The 13542-nt window shown below is 47.3% G+C and overlaps 1 protein-coding gene across 1 annotated transcript in view; it reads right to left on the bottom strand.

Annotated features, from left to right (window-relative positions):
* ASXL2 (ASXL transcriptional regulator 2) overlaps positions 1–12993 on the bottom strand; it is an 87916-nt gene extending 74923 nt beyond the window's left edge. Inside the window, 1 exon segment of the mRNA XM_054383460.1 lies at positions 12846–12993. Coding sequence (XP_054239435.1) covers positions 12846–12902 — 57 coding nt within the window. The 5' untranslated portion in view covers positions 12903–12993.
* Between the last annotated feature and the right edge of the window lie 549 nt (positions 12994–13542).

Here is a 13542-nt window from a genome sequence, read left to right as displayed (position 1 = left end):
GCACCACTGACAAAGGACACCACAGAACATTCCATTGGCAAAATCTCCAAGAGAAATGCATCTTTAGCCATGATCCCCATTATACTAACGATATTTCAGGTCGATTAAATGCATCAGCTTAGCAGAAGTCACTGGAACAAGCACCAACTGAGTCAGTATTTATTACCAACCAGGAGGAAAATCTTATTTAAGACTCCACTTTGGTCTAGTAATTATCTAGCAACTAAAAGAATTTTAAAAACATGAATCAGATTAGCAGAATAGTATCAATGCTACTTTAACCTGTAAAATGTGTCCTCCAATAATTAGACCCAACACAGAATCCTCAAACTATTTTACTGCAGTAACACTTCACATTTTTAGCCCTGCTGGAATAAAAGATTCTCTCCCGTTTCAGCTTCCACATTAGTCAGAACACTGAAGAGGAAACACCATGGGAAATCCACTGCCTTCTGACCTAAGTGAGAACTCACATTACAGACTTCCACTTGAAGCTGACGAAGCTGAGATCCAACAGACCTCTCTGAAGAGAAGTCTCTCAAAGAAAACCCTACAGCTCACCACAACTTCATTTGAACACAGTTGGATAGGCCTTGAAAAGCAAATGTCTCTTATTACCATAAGAGAGAGCTGAGTGTTGGCAAGCTGGCAGAGTGCCTGGATGCCGGCTCTGCAGTCAGTGCTCAGGCATGTCTACCTTACCCCAAAACCACTCCTCTGAACCTTCCTGGGAGAGCCAGCCATGCGAGGCAAAGGTTGCTGAACTGCACTCAGATTTTTGTTTGCCTTTAAACATTGCAGTCAGGGTTTTGCATTTCTTTTCATCCACGCTGCCACTGGTAGGGAAGGCAAGCAGCAGAAAGTCTTTTCACCAAATCCTCCATGTCAGCATTGGTGAGGACACTTTGAAACAGAGTGGGGATTTAAATATAGTTAAAATGAAAGTACAGCAGGTAGAAGCAAACTTCTGAATCTGTCAGCACAGGAGGTGCCTTCTTCTTCTTCAGAAACTCCCAGGTTTGATTACCTATGAACAGTATCCCAGCATGGTGGGCGTCTAGAGATCAACCAGTCCAATCCTTTTGATAAAGCAGGGTCATCCAGAACAGGTTGCTCAGGATCACATCCAGGTGGGTTTAAAACCCTCCAGAGTAGGTAACTCAACAATCTCTCTTGGGCAGCCTGTTCCAGTGCTCTGGCACCCCTCACAAGAAAAGCTTCTCCTCCTGGGTTCCAGTTTGTGCCCATTGCCCCTTGTCTGGCCCCCATCTTCTTGGTGCCCTCCCTTTAGCTATTAATGAGCATTAAGAAGATCCCCTCTTAGTCTGCTCTTCTCCAGGTTAAACAACCCCAGGTATTTCAGCCTTTCCTCAGAGAGAAGCTGAAGTCCCTTCAGCACCTTTCTAGCTTCTGCTGCACTCTCTCCAGTAGTTCCTTGGCTCTCTTGAACTGGAGAGCCTAGAAGTGGGCTCAGAACTCCAGTGTGGCCTCACTAGGGCAGAATACAGGAGAAGAACCACCTCCCTTGACCTGCTGGACACTCTTCTGAATGCACCCCAGCAGACCATTGGCCTTCCTAGGCACAAGGGCACATTGCTGGCTGATAGGAAATCTGTTGACTCCCAGCACTAAAAGGTCCTTCTCTACCAAACTGCTTTCCAGCAGGTCAACTCCTAACCCAGCCTGGTGCAGGGGATTATTCTTTCCCAGGGGCAGGAGTCTACATTTGCCCTTGTTGAACATCACGAGATTCTTCTCCACCCAACTGTCCAGCCTGTCCAGATCTGACTGAATGGTAGCCTGATGGGGTGTCAGCCACTCCTCCCAGTTCAGTTTCATTAGTTGCATGCAGACTTCCTGAAGCTGCAGAGCCCATAAGTGTACACTTCACTTTAACCAGACAAATAAGTTCATGCTGTTTTCAAAAGCATCAGGAAGTTTACCCTGCACTTATATCCCACCACACTACTTCAGAAGAGTCAACACAGCTATTATAAAGTTAGGTTACATTTCAGTATCTAAGAGATACCCAACTGTCTTAGCAGGGCTGTCATTTCCCCTGTGAGGTCATACAATCAAGCAATGTTAGAAGCATTTAATTGTGACATTATGGCTGCAACACCATGGGAATGAATACTTCTGCAGAAGAACAGCAATCCAAACCACTCCATGCTGCAGGTCATCCTGCTTTCCAGGCTCGTTTTAGGAGCAGAAGTAAAATAACTGTGGGTGGTAAGTTTGTCTAAGTCACCAAGCCCTGATGATCCCTGTGTTGGGTTCTAGCCATTGCAACAGGAACATTTGGCACACATCAAACACCAACACAAAGCATCAGCTCTGTATCATCAGGAGAAACTTCTTTCCTGTGAGGGTGACAGAACACTGGACACACTGCCCAGAAAGGTTGTGAAGCCTTCTCTGGAGAAATTCCAAACCCACCTGGACACTGTGATCCTGGGCAAACTGCTGTGGGTGACTGCTTTAGCAGAGGGGTTGGACTGGATGATCCCCAGAGGTCCCCTCCAGTATCCCCCATGCTAGGGTTCTGTGGCCAACCTCAGTTCCAAAACCCACAGATCACCACTGACACACAGTAGTTAATGGACCTCTGCACTGCTGTTCAGATGTTGGTTCTAGGGGTCTGAAGTTGAACTAAATACTTCAATACCAATCCATGTAGGGCATAGCTGACCGTGGTGGACCTTATGAGCAACTATCTAGCATCCCAACATCCCACGAGGCTGCTCTCCCATTTTCCATGCTGCTTGGGATTTCAGGAATAAGAGCAGTTTCCAGGTACTTATTAACCTGCCACAGATTTCCACAAGCCCACACAAGCCTCTAGCATCCACAACATCCTGCAAAAGCAAGTCCCACAGCTCGTATCTCCTCCTATGCTCTCCAAGTCTGGCAGAGAGAACTTGTCACCTCTTGGTTTCTGCACTGAAACCAAGTGAATGCTGCATCACTGGAGGTTCTGAAAAGATTCCACAGCTGGTTACAGCAGAGATGGTTCAAAAGGCACAGGAAGAATCTGACCAAATGTCTTGGCCATTCTTGGACCTATGCTTTCACTCTTCCAACAGTTTAAGCTAACATCACATGAGCAAAGCTGAGAACAGGAAAAAAAAAATCCCAGATATATTTGGCACCCACTTCTGCTGGGGTTTCAGACACTGTAGGCAATGAGTGCAGAATGGAACCAAAAAGCCACAAGATGACCTTCATTTGCTTCTGGTGTGTCTGGACAATAACACCCACATGTCACAGCTACACTATTATAGTTTTTATCTCATCAGCAGAGCACTCACAATGCTGGGTTTCAGCTGTCTGCACCGACATTGCTTCAGCTCACTTCCCAGAACAGCTATCAGAGAAGACAACAGATTCTCTCTGGATGAAGCCAGAGCACTGTCCTTCTATGATAAGGTGGTCCCCCACTTAGAGTCTGAGGGAAAGGCTGTGGATGAGACTACCTGGACTTCAGCAAAGCCTCTGACACTGTGCCCCATAGCATCCTCCAGGAGAAACTGTCTGCTCATGACTTGGTGTGATGGTGAACTAAGTTAACAGCTTCTCTGCTTCTATCTCTCTGCCTTCTGCCAGGGGGGCCTGGGGAGGAGGCCCCTTGGGAGGTCCCCTCAGGGGAAGCAAAGGGAGCTTGGTTGTGCTTTTCTGTTGATTGTATATACTTGTAAATGTTGTGAATTGGTTATATTTGTACACATTCATTGCATTTCATCATAGATTGTAGATTTTGCTTGCAAATACAGCTTTCATTTGCTTCCAGACTGAGCTAGCCTGGTTGTTGTCAGTGAGGGGGATTTCAGCTCTCACACTGATACCCTTGGATGAGCAAATACTTCATTGCCTGGATGGCCAGGTCCAAAGAGTGGTAGGGAATGGAGTTAACTCCAGTTAGTGGCCGGTCACAAGTGGTTACTCCCCAGGGCCCAGTACTAGGACCAGTTCTCTTTAGCATCTTTATCGATGATCTGGATGAGAGGGTCCATGGCACACTCAGTAAGTTTGCAGATGACACCAAGTTGGGTGGGAATGTTGATCTGCTGGAAGATTGGGAGGCTGTGCTGTGGGATCTGAACACTCCAGGCCTGGGGAATAGTGGCTGGATACTGCCCAGATGAAAATACCTTGGGGTACTAGTCAACAGCCAGCTGAAGATGAGCCAGCAGTGTGCCCAGGTGGCCAAGAAGGTCAACAGCATCCACCAATATCACCAACTCCTTGCCACCAGTTTCCCTTCACAGAGTGATTTTATCCCTCCACATTACTTATGAAAGCCAATGGCACTTGGTGCACACCACAAGCTGTGCAGCATGGGGTTTGAGCACAACTATCTGAATTTCCCTCTTTCCAGAGAAAAAGCTTTCATGATATCCAGAATCCAACTATGTTTTAGTCAGAGATCATTCATCCATTTCTTGAGGACACCAGACAACATGCTGGTGACTACACCATGGTTAGGCTCCTGCAGATGTTTCAAAGACCATAACAGGGAAACACAAGTGGCTTTTGTTCACAAGCACTGGAAAAGCCTTACAGGAACAATGCTCAAGACACACTTACACATCTACATCTCTCATCTTAAAGTAGACCACAACACTTTCAGAGAAGCCATTTCAATGCTTTTGCAGTTCTAGAGATGAGCTCACTCAAGGAAGGCTGTGTTGATACCTTTAAATCCTTCTGTGCCAAAATAAAGTTAATGAGAGGAACCAGAAGTAAATCTCAGTTCTGTATTAATACCTCCACTTCACTACATTAAGTAAAGCAATAAAAGCGAATGGGTCAGATCCTTCAATAGCAATGAGTTTTGCTGGAGGAACACAGAACAAGGTGAGGAGTTGCCCAAACCTCCACCTTGCAGCATGCCTTGAGAGGCATTCCCAGGCAGGGCTGCAATGCTCTGCAGCTGCCAGGGATTCCCTGCCTGGCACTGCTGCTCCCTGGTTCCTCTTCCACCTTGTGCTTGCAACCTGGGTGCCAACACATCTGCCTCCACCCTGTTTTGCAGGAGGGAAGTAACACTCCAGGGTTTTACCATGCACATTGATGCTTTGGGACAGAGACTCAACTACCTTCATGCCAAGAGGGTATGGAGAGCGGATGAAAAGCTGAACAGGAGCTGGCAATGTGTGCTCACAGCACAAAAGTCTACCATCTCCTGGGCTGCATCCCCAGCAGCATGGCTGCAGGTCAAGGGAAAGGATTCTGCCCCTGTGCTCAGACTCCACCTGCAGTGCTGGGCCAAACACTGGAGTCTTCAGCACAGGAGAGACTTGGACCTGCTGGAGTGAGTCTAGAGCAGGCCATGAAAATGCTCTGAGGACTGGAACATCTCTGCTGCAAGAACAGGCAGAGAGAGATGGGGTTGTTAAGCCCGGAGAAGAGAAGGATTCAGGGGTCAAGAAGAAAGTTTGAGACAGACTTTTCAGCAGGGCCTGTTGTGACAGGCCAAAGGGTGATAGGTTTAAATTAAGAGGGAAGATTGAGACTAGAGAGAAGGAAAACATCTTTTACACTGAGGGTGGTGAGACTCTGGCACAGGCTGCCCAGGGAAGTGATAGATACCCCATCCCTGGCAATACTCCTGTTCAGGTTGGTAACCTGAGTAACGGCTATTAGTAACCTGCTGTAGTTGAAGATATCCCTGCTGACTGCAGAGGGATTGGACTAGATGACCTTTAAAGGTCCCTTCCTACAAGCTGTTCTGTGATTTGATGGTTCTCAGTGCCACTCCTCTCAAGTATCTTTTAAAAGCAGTTGTACTACTACTACTAAAATTATCCACACCTTAACACAAGAGCATGGCACTGCCAATCCCAATCAATCAGATGGCAAACAAGCTCACTCTGCTGCAGCCAAAGCCAGCACAACTTGCACACACAAAGCAGCAGGGATGTCAGGTTTTGGGGCCTTGAAGAGGTTAAAGTTCCCAGCAGAAACAAGTTACAACTTCGAAATTATTTTTTTAAATGTCAGACAAATAACTGGATTATTGCAGTTGGTATAAAGGCAGATTCTGTTGTCTGCTGGTTTGCTGAAGCAACTAAAGTGGATTGCTGTTCCCCCTCACCCCTTCCAAACTCTATTTCCACATCAGAACCAACTTTTTAAACCTCCAATCTTGCAGATTCCCAAGATGAGTTTAAAGCAACATATAGTTCATTTGATGTTCCAGCATCCTGAAGAGCAGGTATCAGAGACCACAACTCTCACTGGGCCAAAACAGAGTTCACAGCTACAGATCAAATGCTGACTTTAAAGTCCTTAAAAACAACCTGGGGGGAAAAAACAGCAACAAAACAAACAAACAAACAAAAAAAAAAAAAAAAAACCACCACCACACAGGAAAATGCATCCAAGTGCTGTGGGCCAATCAAATTGTGTACGAGTAAGGAGTGAAGAAAACTGCAGTTTTTTATTACCATCTGATAAATTTCATGCCAACTTTTGTGCAGCCACTAGTCTGTTTCTCTAGAAATACTGCCAAGATATTTCCCTAGCTATCAGGTCATAGGGCAGGACACCATACAGAGGTTTGGTCACTAGAGCAGTGGTCACCAAGCACACTATGCCTGGCCTGCAAAGGTATCTTCTGCAAAAGCATTCAACAGAGCAGACCAAGTTTTGCCACCACTCCTTATCCTCAGTGGAAACAGGTCTTGTACCTGGAATGAGACCAGGAAGTGAGAATCCCAATGTGGTAGGCATTGGATGGGACCTTTGGGGATCATCTAGTCCACCCCCCCCGAATAAAACAGTCACCCACAGCAGGCTGGTCAGGATTGCTATGTCCAGGCAAGGTCTGGAATCTCTCCAGAGAAGGAGACCCCAAACCTCTCCAGACAGGGCTCTGGCACACTTACAGGAATGGATGGAACGTTCAGATGGAACCTCCTGGGTTCCAGGTTGTGACCACTGCCCCTTGTCTCTTTGCTTCCCGATGAAAAAAGTGTCTGGTCCCATCCTCTTGCCCCCTGCCCTTTAGCTATTGATAAGCCCTGAGAAGATTCCCATCAGTCTTTCCTCCAGGCTAAACAGCCCCAGGTCTCTCAGCCTATTCACAGAGATGCTACAGTCCCCTCAGCATCTTTGTAGCCTCTGTTGGACTCTCTCCAGCAGTTCCCTGTCTCTCTTGCACTGCGAAGCCCAGAACAGGATCCACTGCTGTAGATGTGGCCTCACTAGGGCAGAGCAAAGCAGGAGGAGAACCTCCCTTGACCTTCTGGTCACACTTTTCTTAATTCATGCAAGTAATCTGTGGTAATACTTAAGGGATTAAAAAAAAAAAAAAAGAAAGAAAGAAAGAAAGAAAATTAAAGAAACAATACTGCCAAAAACACCCAGCATAGCAACAAACAATCCCCTCAAAAAATAAAAATCCACATGAAACAAAAAAAAAAAAAAAAAAAAAAAACCAACCAAGCCAAACAACCACGCTATAGCAGCTTCAACTATCAGCTCATTTCACAAGCTTGGATTAATCATTTAACCTTCTACAGGGCAACCTCATTCAATATCTTGCTGAAAAGCAAAAAGCCAGCTCTCAGATTCAACCAAGAAGGGGCTGCTGTGCTCCAGATCATCCTTCAGACTTTTTCCAGCTGAACAATCAGACTTCTGAAGGACTGGCAAAACGAAGAAACCCATCTCAGACATCAGAAGCATTTTGTACCCCATTAAAGCAGGTACTGCTCTTCCCTCAAAAAAGCAACCTGCTAGCACACAAAACAGCACTGCTGACTCACACTGAAAAGTTGCAGCTGGGCACTTCAAATACACAGCAGTGAAAAATAATATCATCTACTGCTCCCTCAGGTTCATGGTTTATAGAACCATCTAAATTTCTGCCTATTCTTGCAGCAGTCTTGGAACCATGGCAAATTTTCAAGTCCATGTATATGGGTGAGCAAGTGCAAACAAGCAGGCAACTTCTACAGTATTGAACCTTCCATCGTCCCCTCTGCAAACATCTTAACAGCAAAGAGGGATAAAAGACATCCCTCATTCTTTACTCCATTGCTGGACAGGCAGGAGAAGCATGACTGTGGAAGCTTCCTGGTGTTCAAAAAGGTCAAGCACAAGATCCTACACCTAGGTCATGGCAGCCCTGGTACCAGTCCAGGTTGGGGGTTGAAGGGATGGAAAGCAGCCCTGCAGAGAGGGACTTGGGGGTGCTGGTGCATGAAAAGCAGGACAGAAGCTGGCAATGTGCACTCACAGGCCAGAAGCCAACTGTCTCCTGGGCTGCCTCCAAAGCAGCATGGCCAGCAGGTCAAGGGAGGGGATTCTGATCCTCTGCTTTGATCAGACCCCCACCCACAATGCTGGGCCCAGTTCTGGGGTCTTCAGCAGAGGAGAGACATAGACCTGTTGGAACACATCTAGAGCAGGCCACAAAAATGTACTAATGGCTGGAACCCCTCTGTCATAATGACAGGCAGAGAGTTGGGGCTGTTTAGTCTGGAGAATAGAAAGCTCCAGGCAGACCTTCTTGGGGCCTTTCAATATTTAAAGGGGCCAAGAAGAAAGATGGGGGCAGACTTTTTAGCAGGGCCTATTGTGACAGGACAAGGGGCAATGGATTTAAACCAAGAGGGGAGATTCAGACTAGATGGAAGGAAAATAATTATTTCTACTGAGGGTGGGGTGACATTGTCCCAGGTTACCCAGAGAGGTGGTAGAAGACCCTGGCAACATTGCAGGTTAGGCTGGATAGGCCTCTGAGCAACCTGCTCTAGTTGAAGATGTCCCAGCTCACTTCAGGGGATTGGACCACATGACCTTTAAAGGCTCCTTCCCACTCTGAGACTTTATGACTAAAGTCAGCTTGCAAAAGCACATCATTTATTTCCCCCAACAAACGAGCTTCCTACTTGACTTCACCTTTTGACCTTACTACACACAACAGATGGGCCTGTGAACACCAAATCAGATCCTATGTTCTGCACTATCAGTTTCAGAAGGCAAGTCTTTTCATTCTAATTCTTCTCTGGACATGTGATGCAAACAAAGCCCTACAGCAAGAGGGAAGCAATGTTCACATCACCAGGGCCACACAGCAACTGCTAGCATCACGACAGGATTCATACTTGAAGATCTATATCTTCAGCCATGTCCACCACAACACACTCAGGCTCTTTCTGCTTTCCCAAAAGCATTCACATGGTGGATTTCCACCACCGAAAGCCAACAAAGTCAGTCTGACCCAACAGGAAATCAGCACACAGGAGAAAACATGGCTGCAGCAGCTGCCTCTCAAACAGGTAGCAAACAAGACCTCATTTTGTGTTCCTGGATGAGCTCGCCATGGAGGATTTAGAGAGGCCACCTCCAACCCCCACTCACACAACCCCCACAACTTCACAGTCAGATGTCACACAGCAGAGAACTGTTTTGTCAGGTCACACGTGGGGATTTCCCATGAAAAACAAACACCAGATTTCTTCAAACTTGGCACGTGACAGCACACACTTTCCTCCACACAAACAAAGCACTAAGACAGCCTGCTCGTGGCTTCTGTCCAGCAACAGGACTTCTTGTCAGGATCTAAACAGGCCATTAACACACCACAGCAGCCCATCACAGAGCAGAGGGCAGCAGCAGGAAGGTGCACAGGGCGTTCAGCTGTGCTTTGATCCCTTTGCTTTGGACAGCTGCATCATATGCAGCATGTTAAAAGCAAGAAGAACAGCAACAACTTGGAGCTGAGCAGTTACAACAAAGCACAGAACTGCTGCTGCACAACCAAAGTCCCACTGCCACATGCAACAAGGCACCTGTCCCTTTCAACCCAGTGAACATCAGCTCGATGCTGCAGTGATAACACAAACCAGATTACAGCAAGTACAATGCTTGTTCTCATCTGCCTCTGCCAACTTAAAAGGCATCAGTTACAGTTTTCTCATGCCCATGGGACTGCCACAGCCAGTTTAAGCTCAGCCCCAGACAGACACTGCACAGGCACCAGCCTGGTTGTAAGCAAAGTGACAAATTGAGCCCTGACACTGGTGCTGTTCAAGAATCAGAATAAGGCAGCTTGAACACAATCATCCAGCTAGAAGGATGGAGGCCAAGCAGTATGGATACATACTGAACCTGTAAGATGTCCTTGAGGACAGAAAGCAAGCCCTAAAACTTGAGTTTATCAGTACAGATGTAATCTGCTTGTTGTAGTCTTCAGCAGAACAGATAAATCACATCTTTTCTTTAGACACACTGTCCCTTTGGTGAGTCTCTCCAGTTTGGTTGCTCTACCACTGTATCTGAAGAGTATGCTCCAGGTTAGGGACACTTACAGTCCATTTATCTTAAAATTGTGTAGTATCACCTGAAACTTGTGTCCTATACAGTATCTTACCAATATTTAAAGTGTGAGGGTCTGGACCAGACTCTTTTCAGTGATGCCTACTGACAGGGACAAGGAGAAGTGGGTACAAACTTGAACCCAGGAGGTTCCACCTAAACATGATGAGAACCTTCTTTCCTGTGAGGGTAATAGAGCACTGGAACAAGCTGCTCAGAGAGGTTGTGGAGTCTCCTCTGGAGAGATTCCAAGCCTGCCTGGACACGATCCCAGGCAGCCTGCTCTGGGTGACCCTGTTTTAGCAATAGGCAGGGGGTGGACTAGATGATCCCTAGAGATCCCTTCCAACCCTTATCATTCTGTGATTCTTACCTTAATGAAATTTTTTATTTTAACTGCAAGGACATGCAGCCATTGTCCCAAGAGAAGTCACAAGTTAACTGTCATCTGCAGCTGCAAATTGACTGAATGAGCCAGGAAATAAGAAAAACGTTGTTTATCAACAGTAACTTCCTCCCCAAACATGTTGCCCACACAGGGCACCCTTTCCTTCCTTCCTTCACACTGCAATTCTGTTCTAATTAATAGTCCTACATATCCAAAAGCAAGCATATCTTGAGGCCCACTGAATCTACCTTATCCACACACCTTCCTCAAAGTTCTCCTGTCAGGCCTTGCTTACTGCCTTGTTTCCAGCTAACACTGAACTCTTACCACAGATTAAGCTAATTCAAGTAGCTTTTACCTTGGCCTGCTCCCCACCTCACATTCCCATCACCTCCCTTACACTGGTGGACACCCACTCACAAATACCTGTTTAAGAAGGCTAAACTGGCATTAAAACAGATCAACAGCATAATAACATCAATGTTTTCTTGCTGGCTTAGCACCGCGAGCTACCTACAAGCATCAGCAGTTAGGTGACAGAGCAAGGAGGCAGAGAAGAGACAAAACTGCCACAGAAACATCATCTGTGATGACCTTACACTGCTGTTCAGACACCACCACAAGGCAGCTTGAGAGGACAGGCAAGCCTCCAGCCAGCTGCCATCAAAACCCAAGCTCCTTCCCCTGCAGCTCCATGCTGACCTGTGACAGAGTTTATCAAGTGACCTAACTCTGCCGAAGAGCACTGAAGACAAAATGGAAGGTTTCTTAATCTTGAGGTAAGTTTTCTGTTACCTTAAAGGAACAGAAAAAATGCAAGAGTTGCCACATTTCTTAATGCAGTTTTGTAATAAACCCTACAAACTTCAACCACCAGCAGCTGAGAAGCCAACACAAGCTAGAACAAGAATCAAAATGTATTATTTCAAACTGAAAACACTGGGAAACCTTTTGAAGACCTTTTGGAGTTTGACCAGAATATTTTAACATTCCCACTGAATACACAAACAGAAATATTCACCAAAGCCTCAATTTTAGCAAGCATTTACTCATCTTTTGTTAGTTTTGGCTGCCTCAGCCATGAATCCAGGTGTGCAACACAGAGTAAGCTGCAACCAGCAGTTTAGTTTTCAGTGCAGCTTTTCCAAACGTGTTTTAGCCTTTAAGTGGATTCTGGAAGGGATCATGGATGAACTCTGGTTCCATGGACGATCTGGTCCAACTTAAAACCCACTCTGAAGATGCTGCCACTTTTTTTTTTAATAATTTATTTTTAAAATATATACACAAAAACACAGAGAGAAGTACCAAAGCGTTCACCTGTGAGATAATATCTTATATTCTTAAAATAGTTAACTGCATCATATTCCCTGTAGGGGCAGGAGCTATTTTGGTGTCTTTCAAACTGCAAATACAAAGCCCAAATAAATTACTATTTATTAAAATAGTGCTTGCAAGTCTCAGTTGCAGATGTCTCTTCACATTTGCTTTCTAGCCAGGCTTTTCAGGTCTTGTTTTAACAGATACCTCTTTCAAAATGGTTAGAAAGAACCCTACAGAGAAACTGCAATAAATCCACTCTGAAAACAGTGTGGTAAAAAACTCCGGGAAATTCAAAGACAAAAACTCTCCTTTTAGGGTTCACAACACACTATCTGACCTGAGACAACCCAGTATTTCCTACTGCACGTGTTCTGCTGCATGAAAGACACTGATACACTGGTGATACTGACAAAAAAAAAATCCATTGTGCACATCACTAATAATAACTGCACCCTGAATAATCACAGCATTTTCTAAGTACGAAGAAGCAATGCTTTCCCCACAAAGATTCCCATACAATCTCTTGTCTGGAGACATCAAACAACTGGAAAACAGGTCAAATTTTTTTTAACTACTATGCAAGCTGATACAAAGTTGGAGGAAGAGCCGGATCGACAGCTCGCCGCCCCTGCAGCCCTGCACACAGCTAGAGGCCGAAGCTGCACCGAACCCCTACCTCGCCGTGCTTTGAGCGGGACCAAGCGCAGCGGAAACAGGAGGGGACCCGCATCACTCGGCGCGCCCTGGGATGCCTCTGATCTGCCTCAGCAACCTCTTGCCCCCTACTCCCGCAGGCCCTACGTACCGTCCGGGCGGCCTCTGCCCAGGTCCTGCCCTTCTTCCTGCGGCCCTTCTCCCTCATGTCGGACGCGACGGTGCGCAGCTAACTCCGAAGTACCCTGGGGGGAGGGGGGACCCGTCCACCCGCCTGTCCGCGAGGGGAGACGGAATGAGCTCACGGGGGAGCGGAGAGTAGCGGAAGGGCCCTAGGAGCGGACAGCCCGGACCGCCGCAACCCCCACACCCGCCACCGCTGCCATGTTGGGATCCTACTGTAAAGGGCCCCGGTCATGTGACCCGCCGCGTGACTCCACCTACGGTACGGGCCCCGGCTGGGGGCGGGGCTGTCGCCGCGAGCCTCCCGCCCCGCGCGCCTGCGCACGCGCGCGGCCTGCAAACGGGCGCGGCCGCGCACCCGCGGCTGAGGTGATGAGCAGCGCGCACGCGCCTCCGCCTGCCCCGGGCGGCGCAGCTGGCGCTGGGCCACCGCCTTCCGGCCCTCGCTGCCGCTGGCTCCGGCAGCCGCGCCGTGGCGGCCCGCTTCCTTCACAGTGACCAGCTGTCCTTTCACTGCGTGCAGTCACCCATCGCCGTGGGTTGGACACCAGCGCCACCCCCACCCTACCCCAAAACCCATTCCTCCCTGCTCATGCCACCACTGCCACCCACTTCTCTGCCCTAGCATCACAGAATCGTATTGGTTGGAAAAGACATTGGGATCG

Source organism: Indicator indicator, chromosome 9 (assembly GCF_027791375.1).
Source record: "Indicator indicator isolate 239-I01 chromosome 9, UM_Iind_1.1, whole genome shotgun sequence".
Taxonomy (NCBI): domain Eukaryota; kingdom Metazoa; phylum Chordata; class Aves; order Piciformes; family Indicatoridae; genus Indicator; species Indicator indicator.
The sequence above is the reverse complement of the archived record's forward strand: the minus strand, read 5'-3'. Positions and strand labels throughout refer to the sequence as shown.